The sequence below is a fragment of the Vigna unguiculata genome, chromosome 5, assembly GCF_004118075.2.
Source record: "Vigna unguiculata cultivar IT97K-499-35 chromosome 5, ASM411807v1, whole genome shotgun sequence".
Taxonomy (NCBI): domain Eukaryota; kingdom Viridiplantae; phylum Streptophyta; class Magnoliopsida; order Fabales; family Fabaceae; genus Vigna; species Vigna unguiculata.
Genome location: NC_040283.1, coordinates 44,654,417 through 44,667,688, shown reverse-complemented (window position 1 = coordinate 44,667,688; position 13,272 = coordinate 44,654,417). Strand labels below are relative to the sequence as shown.

The window sequence follows — 13,272 nt, the reverse complement described above, 5'->3', positions numbered from 1 at the left end:
ATCAAAATATAAAGTTCTAAAACTTTCACTCATTCTATCTCTTCAACATATTTTAAGTATACAAAATCATCACTATAAAGATGTAATGTTAACTCCGCTTACAAGAATTTAGGAATTGAAGTGTGTTTTAAAGAATTATTCATTTTTAATTTTTTTCACATTCCAAATATTTCATGTAAACTTTTAGAAGATAAACTCATCATGGATCCCACTTAAAACATCCTTTATTCAAGAGTAAAATAAAAGAAATGAAACTCTTAAGTAAATGGTCATATTTACCTAAATCCAAACTTGATCCAAATAATGTATAATCATCTCTCTTTTGGAATTTCAATTCCAACAAAAAAATCTACAATTAAAAACTCATTTTGTTACGGAGAGAATACAAAGAAAGTTTTTAAAAACCTAAAATAAAATAAAAACAAGAATCTAAATTTTATTTGTTCGCTTTATTTTCCAATTCAGTTAAAATCTGTTTTTAAAATATTTACATATTTTTACAACTATAAAATAAAGCCATTTTATTCGTATTTTTTCAATATTCATATGTAAACGTTTACTTTTATTTAGTACACACATCCATTTTGACTTTTCTATCATGTTTTCCTTTTACTTCTTCAAGGATTGATTATCGTAATATATTTTGTGTGCATGTATGTCCGGTGGTATTATTTTATTCATCCAATATAGTAGGATTAACTCTCCAAGAGGATTAACTTCTCTAATTTTCAAGATTTCAAAATTACAAATAACGCAAAATGAATCGAAGATATGCCTTTTTAATTAATATCTGTATAGTTAATATAAGAAAGAAAACTGTAATGTGGTACATTCTTTAGTATATTTTGATAAGAAAATAATTGTACATTATTTAATCTGTATGCATTTTAAGTATAAATACTTTTATACTATTAACTAATCATGTATTGAGATTGTTACTAAATTAATAAATTTAGCACGCATATTAATCTATAATTAAGTAATAATATACAAATGTTATGTGCTCGAACATAAATTATTTTCTTATACATATACTACATTTGTTAAAAAATTCTATCACACACTTAAAAAAATAGCAAGATAATACAGAACCTTTTATATAAAAAAAATCTTCTATACTACCGTACATAATCATATACAATACAGTATTGCACAATTCAGAATAAGAATAAATAACATGTAGTGAAGGTTTAATTTATTTTATAACAATCTGAAATTATTACTATTATGAAGAGAATTTGTTTACGACAATACGTAGTTATTAGTTTGTGTGTGAGAGATGAGAAAAATTTGTTGTAGTGTGATAATTTAAACCAAAAACACTTTTATTACCTCTATTTCTGATACGTATGACACGAAACTCAGCCGTTAGTGGTGGATGGCTGTTTCCGTCGATGAGACCACGACTGGACTGTGTCATAGAGCAATAAAAATTAGAAAAACAAATAATAAATCTCCTTGGCTTGACGGGTGACCGTACCAACCGGTTTGAAGTTGGAACTATGAGAGAGAAAATGTTTATATATTCCATCATCTCATAAAATGGGTCAGAGCTTTATATCAAGTGTTCCGTTTGGATCCTGTTACCTCTCTCACTCTCTCTCCGGTGCCATGGAATCCGGTAGCCTCTAAACTTTTATTCTCTCCCGTTCTGAAATCATCGCAAGGGAACTATAAATGCAACTACCAAACCTTGCAGTGCTTCCTTCTCACGGTTTCTGTGAGTTTTCCTCTCTTCCTCCTCCTTCACTCTTCCGGTCGCCGGATAATTTATCCGTCGAACTTGCAGTGGCTGGAGAACCTACTAATTCTGTTTTACTCTCTTTGCTTATGTTCCATTGCAGATTCTTGTTCGTCGAAGAAGCTCTTTATACACCTATATACACCCTCAGATATTGCGTCTTCAACCGTTTAGGTTACATTTTACGTATAATAATCGGTTGTTTCTTTTTATTGGATCGATTTTTCCTTGTTGTGACCATCGGTTGAAGAGAAAAAGAGATTCTCCGCTGGCTGACGTTGAAGCAATATTAGTTTGATAAGTTGTAGTTCGATTTAATAATAATAAAGCGCCTAAGTGATACAAATAATAAAATAGAAAGAAAATCAGAGTTGAAAAATACCTAGTAGAAGAAGATTTAGCGTCATGTTGGATCTTAATTTGAATGCCGACTCGACTCAGAGTCAAGACTCGGTGATGCTGTTGGACAAGTTTCCCGAAGCTTCTTCGGGAACTTCGAATTCCTCCGTGGTGAATGCGGAAGGGTCGAGCAACGAGGACTCGTGTTCGACACGCGCCGGTGACTTGTTCACCTTCAATTTCGGAATCCTTAAGGTCGAAGGCGCGGACGACGTCGTTGTCACAGCGACGAAGGAGCTGTTTCCGGTGAGCGCGGAGAATTGGCAAGGGCAGAGTTCGACGTCGTCGTTTCAGGCTAGGAAGAGTTTGGTGGATCTCTCGCTGGATCGCCAAAACGGCGAGGTGAAGGTTGTTCAGGTTCAGCAACAACCTCAGGTGAAGAAGAGTAGGAGAGGTCCACGGTCACGGAGCTCTCAGTACAGAGGAGTCACCTTCTACAGAAGGACCGGAAGATGGGAATCGCATATCTGGTTCGAGCACTTCTCATTGTTTATTTTAGCTTCTCTTGATTATTGATTATTATATATTATATTCCCTTTTTATTAGGGTTTGGTTTGAAGTAACTGTAATTATTTGCTTTGAAAATTTAATTTGGTTATTCATGGTGGAATTTGAAAGTACCACAGAATTGACCTTAATTAGTTTCTTGTTTGCTGTAGGGATTGCGGGAAACAAGTCTATTTGGGTATGGATTTTGTATTTTTGATTTTTTTTTTCCATTTATGTATATATAATTGAGTTTTTTCCATTTTCATATATTATTTTTTATTAATGTATGTATAGATATACATTTGAGTTTATTATTCGATTCTTCTTTGCTATTTTTAGCGTCTTTTGATTAGATTGTTCTTCATTGCAGGTGGATTTGACACCGCTCATGCCGCAGCTAGGTAAAACTTTTTGCTCATATTTTAATATCCTTTGTCGTAGTTTTGTTTGTTAATGGAACCTGTCCTTCGTTTGATTGGTGTCTCCCTCACTTGACTCGGAATTTTCAAATTTAGGGCATATGATCGAGCTGCAATTAAGTTCAGGGGACTTGATGCTGATATCAATTTTAATCTTGTTGATTATGAGGAGGATTTAAAACAGGTTGGAAAACGCACAAGCTTTCTGTGAATTTTAATCTAAATGGAGTTTGCGATTGGTTTTTAACTGGTTATTATTGATGAACAGATGAAAAATCTTTCCAAGGAGGAGTTCGTGCACATACTCCGCCGTCACAGTACCGGTTTCTCAAGGGGGAGTTCAAAATACCGGGGAGTGACACTTCACAAATGTGGCCGGTGGGAAGCTCGGATGGGACAATTCCTTGGAAAAAAGTGAGTATCTATTTTTTTTTTTGTACTGATGTAGTAGTGTGCTACGTTTATGGAATTTATACGATGTACGAGCAAAAGATATTAGTACGATTTCAGGTTCCTATTGCAATCAGTTGTACCTGTTGGTATAACTGAAGTACGAATTCGAAGGGAATTGTTTCCAGCTTGGTAGTCAATCGGTCTTTACTGTATAGGCTTTTTTCCATGTTTGGAGAAACTTGTCTAGGATGCCTGTTTCACAGAAACGATTGGCAGAGGTGTTTTTGTTGTTTTAGAGATTGCAATGCTTTCGTGCAGGTATATATATCTTGGGCTTTTCGACAGCGAAGTAGAAGCTGCAAGGTCCTAGTGATGCACGAATTACATTTTACCTGCACTGAACCTTTTTCCTGAATTTTCAAAGCTAATTACGGTTCCAACCAACATGTCTCCCTTTTTATTTTCTGGAAACCAGGGCTTATGACAAGGCAGCAATCAAGTGCAATGGAAGAGAGGCAGTGACTAACTTTGAGCCAAGTACGTATGAGAGCGAAATGAAACCTGAAGCTATTAATGAAGGTAGTACTTCATAGCATGATACTCTTCTGTTCTATTTTATTTCTAATTGATGGTCTCAGTTAAAAATAATTGGTGAATGTTAAATGGTATTTGTATTTGTTACCAACAACACAGGTGGCAATCACGATCTTGATCTCAATTTGGGCATAGCAACTCCAGGACATGGTCCCAAAGAAAACATTGGCCATCTTCAATTCCAACCAGTCCCATTCAGCACGCATCCCGGAAGAATTCCAAGGGTATAATTGAATTTTACATTTTGGTTTACTTTAAGCACAAGGGCGAAGGTCTATATCACATTATAACCTTCATTTGCTTTAGCTAGCTCAGTAACACTCTTCATAGGTCATGAATGGTGGAAAGATTTTTTAACAGAAACAAAACTTTTCTGTCCTTTGTGGGTTCACATGCAGTTAAATACGGCCATTTTTTCCTTTGACAATGTTTATCTTTATGTAACATGTTTTTTTTTTTTTTTTCTGAAATAGTTTTGTAATTGCTTCACATTTATGTTAGTAACTAATGGTCATGATAGGTGATTCTCTTTATTTGCAGATGGAGACTAATTTTAGTTCAGTTATTGGTGATCCTTCTTTGAAAAGGCATGTTGTAACTGAAGAACGTCCTTCTGTATGGAACCCCGCACATTACACCTTCTTTCCCAATATGGTGAGTTCAATTTCTTGTTACATCGATTGCTTGTTTGTTTACTAAATGTTTTCATATAACTATTTATGATAATTTCCTTCTTAGTGTTTACCATAGGTCAAAGAGAAACATTTAACTTTTCATTTTGACATAACATTTGAAGTTGCATTTCATGTTTGTGGAATCCTCCTTACCATTTTCACATACGACCTTTATAAACTTTTGGTGCAATTTTACTTTTCAAGAAATTTGTCTCTATTTGTTACGTAGTTCTCTGTTATTTATTCTTTTTTACAAGAACGAGTTGTTACCAATAAGTTGACAAAACAGTACTTAAAAATGGTGAGTCTATAAATTGATTATTGTAATTCACAAATATATTTTTGGTAATGAGCTGTATTTTGAAACGGCTAAAAATTTAATGACAAAGATCTCGGCATGGGGACAATATTTTGATTAACATTCCTTTTGGCGTTCATTTTCAAATTTGTATCCAACATGAAGAGATACTGAGAGTTTAACTTCGTGCATTAATACGACTTGATACCAGCATTACCGTGTCGTTTGTTGTACAGGAAGATAACTAACTATAAGCTTTTATTTGAAAAATTGTTGAAATATTTTACAGGAAAGAGCAGAGAGAATCGGCATAGATCCTTCAAAAGGAGTCCCTAACTGGATGTGGCAAAGACATGGCCAGGTTACTGCCACCCCAGTACCGCCGTTCTCTACTGCAGCATCATCAGGATTCTCAATTTCAGCTACCTTTCCACCGAATGCCATCTTTCCAACGAAATCAGTGAACTCAATTCCGCAGAACCTCTGTTTCACTTCAGCCAGTGCACCAGGTAGCAATACACCTCAATTCTATTACGAGGTCAAGTCCACGCAAGCACCATACCAGCCTATCTAGTAATGCAAGTAAAAATGGTAAATTGCAACAGACCTTTACGCTTATAACTCGTTGTATAATTCTGTCACTGCTTGATGAATACTTAGATACTGTTTGCTCCTCTTGGTTAGAAACCATCATGCCCAGTATGAAGAAAAAAAAAACTATTTTCGAGAGCACCAATTCAATTCTATACTAGAATCCTCTTATCTTCAACATTAGTAAGAGGCTATAAAACTCGTGTATTCGCCCGCCAATTTTGTGAGTGTGGGCTCTTTGTATGCATGCAACCCTGACTTTGGGAGGAAACCGATCTGTGTTGTATTTTTCATTGCACATTTCACAACTTTACATGTTTACTCTGTTCTTTGGGAATTAAAACCTTTTCCATTTCGATGGTTTAGGATTGGGTGCACTCTTGTTGCTTATCTTACATATTTCTCTTCTAAAAATAAATATCTCCTTTATTTCTTTCTACCTGCCAAATTCACCTTTTTAGTCTTTTAACTATTTTTTTTTTCAATCATAAACACCAATTGGTAATTCACTAACGCAATCTATATACTCATTCATTTTTTAAGGATTTTTTTCCCAAATACGCTACTCTGTCATTATTTGGGTAATTGATAATTATCTTAAAATATTTATTTTGAAAAAAGATAAATAATAATTTTAAAATATTAAAATAAATAACTAGTTATTATATAACTTAACTTTCAATATCTTGTATAATTTATTTGGATATTAATTTAGTTTTGCTCATTTGTTGGTTTCTTTTCTACTATTATATACTAAATTTTAACGTGAGATAACAGGCGTGGTTAGTAAATTCTTTTTAAGAAAAAAAATAGTAAATTATCTTTGTAAAATTAACTGTTTTTTCATGATTACATACCTAAACCCTAAAGTTAAAAAAAATATATTAGAATTTTAAAAATAATAAGAGGATTCGAATTAAAGTTCCTTTAATTTTAGTCACGTTTGCATTTTCCAATTTTTTAAACTTTGTGCGACTAATTTCATTCTAATAATAGTAAGCAATTTAAATATTTTTTTTATATTCAAATATAAAATCATTATTTTAAAATAATTTAAATGAAGTAAGCTGTGGTAAACGGACACAGTGGTTTAAATTGTTATAGCAATAACCTAGTTGTAACTAAATATTTTTCCACAACTAATTAACCAGTGTTTGTGATTCTCATCACTAAAACAAGCGTTTTTACAAATTAAATTTGGAAGAAATAATTATGACAATAAATTCTTAAAAATAAATTATACGTTTGAAAGTTTGAAACAGAGAAAAAATATTTAATATTTGCTTTTACAGACAGAAAAAGATTGAAAAGTGGGATACGATGAGTCAACCTGCAATTTATAGGAACGAGGATTGGGTATGTTGAGTGAGAAGGAGCAGTGGGTGACACAAGTGATTACACATTAGTAGGAGTGTAGTATTTAATAATATGGGTGACATAGCAGTACAACATTATTCATTCCGGTAATGAGAGCTACAAAAGTAGATGAAACAGAAACTATGCCTTCCAATTACTGTTCATGTGTTATCTCTGTTTCATTGTACAAACCAGCAGAGAATCAATCAGAACAAGAACACCCTATATCATTGTGTTCTGTGTGAAACAGATAGGGGACCAACCCATTTTTGTCCTCTTCCTCCTCATAACTTCCTTATTAGTATTAGTAATTTCAGAAAATCAACATCAAATATCTGCTAACGTTTTTTCAATTTTCGAGTACTACAATAATGATAGCTACAACTCTAGATAACTTTTCTAGGGAGTCACCACATTAACACTACAATGAGATTTCTCTTTCATAGTACTCTCCATCATCATTATCTTCAACCATCCACGTCTAATGTAACCAAAATATCTCTCATTCACTTTCTTTTAATGTATGAAATAACTGAAATAATATATGAAAGAACCGAAACGGATTGAAATCAAATCTTATTTCTGTTAGTTTTTCTTTTAGGTCTGTTTGGTTACAGGGAATTACCATTAGGGAGATGGATTCAAAAAATAACGCGTGTGTTTACCTCGAAGAGTTTACGTGGATTTGTAGGAAAAAATTTAAGCAGGAGGCTTCATAACATTTTTCTAAGATGAATATATTTACATGGATTTGACTGTGTTTATGAAAATAATCATTATTTATTTGTTCTTGTCATAATAATAATAATAATAATTATTATTATTATTAATTAATTAATTTAACAAATAATTATGCAGGTTTTATTTTACATAAATTTTAACAATAAAAATAAAATTATAATCCTACATTTTAATATATTAAAAAAAATTATTTATCATATTTATATATATATATATATATATATATATATATATATATTTTCACTTTTACGTATCCATCTCTTCAAGTAAATAATACTATAATCTTGTCCCTGTTCTCCCAAATCATTTATAAATTTTTATAATTATTACTATTAAGATAAAGAGTGCATGACAAAAAAAAAATGTTGGATGATTACTGTAGTCAATAAATTTGGCAAGTATTTCAAGATGAGGAAAGGGTGAAAAGATCCTTTGATATCCTACACAATAATTAGTAATACTTATTCTTTTTCTCTTTTTCCAACATTTATTCCACCAGACAAACCTTTTCCAACATCAATCTTTATCTCTTTTCACAATCACACCTTCTAGACAATTTATGTCTAAGAAAACAAAATAAAAATAGTTAAATAACTGATTTTTAGGGTAAGTTAATATCAAATAATATGATTAATTGAAGATGATATTTAAATGGCACAGTAAAAAATATTATATAAATAATTAGTAGATTTAACATTTTTAAAAGAGTAAACAAAGTATTGATTACATTCACTATGAAGGAAAATAAATATAATAGAATCTATTTATATATTAAACAAAGAAGATTATGTATATTCTAAGCAATCACAATCCTTCGGATTTTAGTTATGAGATATGTGATATGGTTTAACCAATTAACAACAAAATATTATTGTCAAACAATAATATGAAATATATCGAAGGGATGAGTTATCCTACTAATATTCATAAAAGAAACTAAAATAATAATAATAATTGTAATTGCATGAAAGATGCATGATTTATTATTCTATTCTTTCACTTCACTTAGTATAATAGTACCATTAGATTATTTAAAACGTCATTATTTAGGCATTATATATATAAAAAAGAAGTTTAGTTAGCTTTATCTGATTTTCGTTTAAACATATACATGAAAACTGACAAACTTGATTCCTAATTAAATTTTTTGTCTTTTTAGGTTGATTTTAGTCCAAATCATCACACATATCATCGCTTATACAAAAGTTATATGAAACGGGACCAAAAGAACCCATTAAACACTTTTATTGGTATAATTTAAAGAGAATGAGAGTAGCAATGTGATTCTCCTTATCACTCCATACTCTTTGTCTCAATATATATTTCATGATTCGACTTTTTTTATTTATCAATAAAAGTTAAGCTTTTCATTTTCGTTTTTTTTCTTCTAATTGAAACTTCTTTAATAAACCAGTATATAAGTGTGTACAAGTAAGGTAAAAAAAATCTATGTTCATGTTTCAAAAAATATCCGATCTTCTATACTAAAATAAAATATAAAGCGAATGCCCATAACTTTACTTAGTCTTAAGATATGTTTCAAATAACATACAAAAACATATGTAATGATTATGACTTTGTTTGAAAGTTAAAAATATATTGGTAATTATAACATTTATCACATTTTTTTTAGTTTATTTAAAACATCTCTCAACGTTGAAAAAAATTATGTGCATGTGTTTCAAAAAAAGATCCAATCTTGTGTACTAAGTTAAAACATTTTTTTTATCAGCAATAAAAATTATATAAAAAATCAGAGTGACTAAGTTAAAACATGAAGTTAGTAAATTCCTATACATCAATGACAAATCTAAAAAGAATTCAAGTTAGGATGTGTACTATGCCCTAAATGTATTGCATTATTTATTTTTATTTTTTTTGTCGATAAAAAATTACTAAAAAATTTGTTTAGAGAATGACATCAAAAGCAACAAGCAATATTGCATCTTTTGGACAAGGAGATTTGTAAGAGACTTCTATCTTTAAATTTTATAAATTTTTTGTGTCGTAAATATTTGGATTATAACTAATATTCTACATATTAAAGTTGAATGTAATCAATTTTGTCTCTTTGTATTTTATTAACATTTCAAATATATTAATACTAAAACATTTCAAATTCTCATCTCTTTATTAATACTAAAAAAATTTAATCCTACTACAAAAACAAATTCAGATCACTTATTAATTGTTGGAATTGAATATATATATATATATATATATATATATATATATATATATATATATATATATATATATATATATATATATATATATATATATATATATATTTTCCTTAAGAAAAAAATATTGAACTCTTTGATACACGTTCAAAGGATATTTATCCGCTAATTTCAACAATAATAAAATATAGGCTTAAATACATTTTTGTCATCATTTTCGTAGTGTTTATTGCGGATGGTCCTCATTTGACAGAATGTTTAAAATGGTCATTATTTGTACCGAATGTTTTAAATGATCCTCATTCTCGTCGCAATTCATGTTTTATTTGGTCATTTTCTGTAACGTCGTGCATTGTACATGTGACACGATTTGTATTAGGGTGTGTTACGTGTACTGTATATGTGTGATAATTAGATATTTGGGGATAAATAAGTGAGATAGGGTTTTGGTAAGGAATGTTTGGGCAGTTGGTGAGTTTTGACAATCTTGTTCCTCCATTCCCAATTTGTGTTGCTGCAATCTTCTTCTTCCTGCAATCCCATTATATAAGTATGTTACGGTCCAAATCTTCTTCGTTTACCTCTGGTTGTAATCGTTGGAGGCAACCGTGTTGTATCACTTCGTGCACTGTTGGTGGTTCAACGAGAAATGGATTAACCCCGATTTGTAGCTGCAGAGAGATGACAGCTTTGAGGATGACAAGAACTCCAAAGAATATTGGTAGAAAATTTTGGGTACAAACTATTTTTTTTGTATTAATAATAAATTGGTTTTAATTTTTGATTTATTGATTTACATAGTGGTGGTTCCAATAATGTGGGCTGCAACTTTTTCAAATGGTGGTGTTAATGAAAAGGATGTCATCATCATGACACAAATAAGGCAGATTAATGATTTGAAGAAGTCAGTGAAGGTTGATGAGAAGAGGCTACAATTAGTAATAGGGTTCACTTGTTTGTTATTGTATTATTGTATTATTCATAATATTATTGTGTGTAATCTTTTAAAGTCCAATCTGTTTTGTACTATTGTTAAATAAAGAAATGAAGAAATGAATTAGTTTGATTATGTTGATATTAGTCCCAACATGTTCAAAATGACATCTTAATCTGAGCATTGCAGTAAGTGATATTGATCTAAGCTTGGGAAAAATTAAATTGATCTAAGTCTGGAAGAAATTAAATTCATAAAATTAATTCATCCTCATCAAAATGCACTACATCAATATTTGACAAAAGTGAAATTGAATGAAGTTTAAGGAAAATCATAATGCAGTACATCAATAATGAATTATACATCAGAAATTCAAAAAAAAAAACTAAGACGTTTGTAGCTGCTATCATGGTCTCCTCCTAATCTGTAATTTCATCCTAAACTGCTGAGATGGTTCCTCTACAATTTCATCCTAATCTGTAAATCCTAAGCTGCAACTGCAATCCAATGATGAAATGACAAGTATTAGTTGCTTCCTTTACAAATCCGAGCTCAAGAAAGACGAAGAAATTTCCATAATTTCAAAATTTCCCCTAAATTGAAAAATTAACATTAATTAGCCATATATACAGTACACATAGCACACCCTAGTACAAACTGTGCCACTCCGTTAATGATTTAAACGACGTTACAGAAAATGACCAAATAAAATACGAATTGCGAAAATGAGGACTATTTTAAACATTCGGTAAAAATAATGATCATTTTAAACATTCTATCAAAATGAGGACCATCCGCAACAAATACTACGAAAATGGAGACCAAAAAGGTATTTAAGCCTAAAATATAAGTCAAATCTATGTAAAGAATGTAAATTTTTTTAATCCAAAAATAATAAATTAATAAAAATTCTTTTTTTTACTAAACTTGTTCATTTTTTACTCCATGTAAAATTGAGAATTACATTTTATTTCCCAACTCTTAAAACAAATTATCAACCCTTCATATTATAATTCAACTTAAAAATATTGACCTTCCTTGTGCTTGGAAAGTGTCATTCATACCTAGAATGAAAAATTATGGTTTTAACAAAATAATGAAACATGATTAAGGCAAAAATTGTGAATCATAATGTAAGATAATTTATGACTTATACTTGGACATAAGAACAAATATAATAGCATTTATAACATTTTGGCTACCTGAGATAAATCATGTTAACATAAATTCATATTTTAAATTTATTTATTTTTTGTTTGGAAGATTAATTTTAACACATCTTTAATAATATTTTATATACACTCAATAATATACGACCTCATTCTTCCTATGTGTTTTTTGTTTTATACAAACTTTTTACTCTAAAGATGCCATCTTCCTCAATTATTCCAAGCACATCAATGGAAATGTACTTGAACGTGATATTTGCAATTTCACTTTCTTAAAAATATCTCGATGTTTACACAACACTCCAAGATAAGTGACAACTAAATTGAAAAATAATTTGAGTGGAATTAATAGGAGTGATGTAGCAAATAATAGTGAAGATAAAAGGCAAAATGATTCTGTTTTGACATTTAGCCACTCTGAATATAAAAGGTATCTGGGTTTGAGCACTGACATGAATTGGATAAGGTTTCTGCGACAATGCCTCTGTTCCAACCATAACATTAAAATAAACATTATAAATGAGTGGTTCCCAAGAGTACAACCAGAATTGTTGAATAGAAGAAGCAAAGGTTGGGTTTTGTGATTATTTTATTTCCATACATTCTTTCTTTCTTTCTTTTCCTTTGGGTGGTTGTCACTGTTCAACTATGGTAGCTCTCTGTTTGGTCGTTTCCAACTTTGTCTTGTACTCTATGCACATATCATGTAGAGTGAAAGAGATGGAATAATAAATTATGATATTATTTATCGAGGACTATTTATTTAATTGGATTGATTCACCACATGAAACAATTAAGTTGATTATAATCCTTTGTTTAACTTATTGTCAACCAAAACTATTAAATCTAATTCATAATTGATTCGGATATTCACTTTGTAATTTATAAATTATGGATTTTAACCAAATAAATACTATTTTTTATTACTCTTCTCTTTTAGTCTATACAAATTCTTTCTAATATAAAACTACCATTTACAACATTCTCAGATCGAAATAAGTATATATGAATTATGATTAAATACATATAAAATAAAATGAAAAAATAATAATAAATTTGATTAATGAATAAACTATAATTTTATTTTAAAGATTAATTACGAATTAAATTCTTAAAAAATCATAAACTTTTCGCATATAGTCTCTCATTTTATTTTATTTATAAAAAAAATATATATATAAAACATTTTTTCATACAAACGACCTTTGTCATTAACTTGTTTTTATATTTCATTATCCATATGATCGCTTTAAACTAGAATTAATCTTCTGAAAGAAGAATTACATCTTTA

General features: G+C 30.0%; 1 protein-coding gene across 2 annotated transcripts; it reads left to right on the top strand.

Annotated features, from left to right (window-relative positions):
• Positions 1–1,530: 1,530 nt before the first annotated feature.
• LOC114185375 (ethylene-responsive transcription factor RAP2-7-like) lies at positions 1,531–5,963 on the top strand. 2 transcript variants are annotated; one of them, XM_028073066.1, is made up of 11 exons: positions 1,531–1,720; positions 1,845–2,610; positions 2,800–2,825; positions 3,000–3,030; positions 3,145–3,232; positions 3,317–3,462; positions 3,760–3,804; positions 3,917–4,020; positions 4,135–4,259; positions 4,576–4,689; positions 5,297–5,963. In XM_028073066.1, the coding sequence occupies exons 2-11, from the start codon at positions 2,147–2,149 to the stop codon at positions 5,579–5,581; spliced, it is 1,428 nt and encodes a 475-aa protein (XP_027928867.1). In that variant the 5' UTR covers positions 1,531–1,720; positions 1,845–2,146; the 3' UTR covers positions 5,582–5,963. The 2 variants fall into 2 exon arrangements, with proteins under 2 accessions (XP_027928867.1, XP_027928868.1); XM_028073067.1 differs by lacking the exon at positions 3,760–3,804 and having other exon boundaries at positions 1,532–1,720.
• The last annotated feature ends 7,309 nt before the right edge of the window (positions 5,964–13,272 follow it).